A 2,191-nucleotide genomic window follows, 5' to 3' on the forward strand; every position below is an offset into this window, starting at 1 on the left:
CCGCGTTACGACCGCGGCCCCAGCCACGCAGAGTGGCCTTGACCGTTAATACCGCCCCTCCCTGCCTTCTTCTTCGTTCCAGTCCACAGTGAAGACCAAAAGAGACACCGTGAAGGGCTACTTCCTGGCTGGAGGAGAAATGGTCTGGTGGCCAGTAAGTGGTCTTCTGTCAGTTAAAGTCGCTACTCGTCGCGTTTTTCAAGGGCCAGGGTTCTGTCTAGTTTCTGCCGTCTCGGGATTCCTCGGTCTCCTGCGTGGAAGGCACGGTGTACAGCAGAAAAGGCTCAGTCGCCACTCAGATTTGTTGAATCGGAAAGAGAGTTCATCAGCTCACGTAAGGGAGAACCTAGGGTTGCGCTGGTCTCGGTCCTGGCTGAGAGCAGAGGCGCGAGGTGGTCAGAACCCGGTTTCCTCCTCTTGCATCTGCCTATCATCTCTGTCTGTCTGTCTGTCTGTCTGTCTCTCTGTCTACCTACTCACCTATCTACCCTCCATCTATCTCTAATCTATCCTCTATCATATCTCTATCTCTATCTATCTATCTGTCTGTCTGTCTGTCTATCCATCCATCCATCCATTCATCCATCCATCCATCTATCTATCATCTATCTATCTGTCTGTCTTCTATCTATCCATCCATCCATCTATCTATCTATCTATCTATCTATCTATCTATCATCTATCTATCTATGAATATAGACTCAAAGGTCCTCAACAGACCAAGGGAGAAGCAGAGCTGGGAACAACGCAGGCCCTGACCCCCGTCACGAAGCAGTCTCCGCAGTGTCGGTCACCCTTCCCCACCAGGATGCCACGTGCATCCCGAGCCGTTGCGCTACCCTAGGGGGCGCGCGTCCCATTCCGGGCTCGCAGAGATGCGCGTTCACTCTGCGGGGTTCTGGCGGGCGGCCGTTAGACACTGGTGGAGGGACATCTTTCTCTAACTGGGAAAGGCGAGGGGCAGCCAGGAAGAGCCGTCTTCCTGTTCCCGTGTCTTCTTCCCTTTGGGGTACAGGAAGCACTGGGGGTGGGGACAAGACCCCACGGACCCCGGCTCTGGACGGGACCTGCCTGTCTCCCCACAGGTGGGTGCATCCTTGTTTGCCAGCAACATCGGGAGTGGACATTTCGTCGGCCTGGCCGGGTCAGGTGCTGCTACGGGCATTTCTGTAGCCGCTTATGAGTTGTGTGTAAGTATTTTCCACGCGCGGACAGCTCACCTCTACCCGGGAGGTAGGTCCTGGGGACAGTTGCGTGAGTGCCCTGTCCTTTCAGAATTAGAGTGGCACTTTATGAAAAACAAACAGGAAGCATCAAGGCACCGCTGGTCAGCAAAAACCAGTTCAATCCGGCAGCGTCGTCCCTTCCCGGGTCTGCTGGATGGGGCCAGGACCCCGAGAAACAGATGTGTGAGGAAGGGGGCTCAGAGTCACCTCAGCAGGTGCAGAAGACAGGCATCCCGAGACCGGAGGCCAGCTCTGAGTGTCAGAAACCAACTGGCCGTCACAAAATCCAGGTGGCTCAGTGGTTCTTGACCCCGCAGATACCCAAGAGACAGGACGTGCTGTCCTGCGCTGGGGGCCCTTCGGGACTGATCTGCAGAGCGGGAAGGAAAGCACTTATTCAAGGCACCTTCTTCTCCGTGACAAAGCACTTACACCGCGCCACAGCCCTCCGTCCGTGATGCACGCCATTCTACTGTGGGAGGCCCTTCCAGACGGGGTTCCCGTCCTGGTCGCTATGCTTAGCAGTTGGGTGACCCCGGGCGAGCTGCTCAACCTCTCCGAGCCTCGCTCATGTCTAAAACGGGGACGATCGCAGCACCCGCCACGTCGGGTCGTGCGGGGTACAGGAGCGAAGGCCTGCGAGGTGCGGGGCGTACCCCCCTGCGACATCCGGGGCGCCCCTGCCGGCCCCACCCACATGCGAGAACGAGTCCCAGAGACCCGCACAAACGCCCCAGCGTCCCCGGCTGCTCAGCAGCGTGGCCTGCCCAACTTTGTGGCCTCGGCTTGGCCACTGCCCGAGGAGGGGCGGGACCCTGCACGGAATGAGGGGGACGCGGGGTTCGGGACATGGTGAGCGTCCATGTCCACTCGTCCCCACATCATCCCCTTCTCTGATTTAAACCTGGAAACGCAGCGGCCCCACAGGGGGCCCCTCGGCGAGGAGGAGGCAGAGGCGCAGGTGG

At 58.4% G+C, this 2,191-nt stretch overlaps 1 protein-coding gene across 1 annotated transcript in view; it reads left to right on the top strand.

Moving 5' to 3' along the window:
- Positions 1-2,191, top strand: part of SLC5A11 (solute carrier family 5 member 11) — a 19,423-nt gene that overhangs the window by 6,450 nt on the left and 10,782 nt on the right. The window contains exon 3 of the mRNA XM_011375511.2: positions 1,086-1,190. Within this exon, the coding sequence (XP_011373813.1) occupies positions 1,086-1,190 (105 nt within the window). The remainder of the gene's footprint in view (positions 1-1,085; positions 1,191-2,191) is intronic.

Source organism: Pteropus vampyrus, unplaced genomic scaffold (assembly GCF_000151845.1).
Source record: "Pteropus vampyrus isolate Shadow unplaced genomic scaffold, Pvam_2.0 Scaffold274, whole genome shotgun sequence".
Lineage (NCBI taxonomy): Eukaryota > Metazoa > Chordata > Mammalia > Chiroptera > Pteropodidae > Pteropus > Pteropus vampyrus.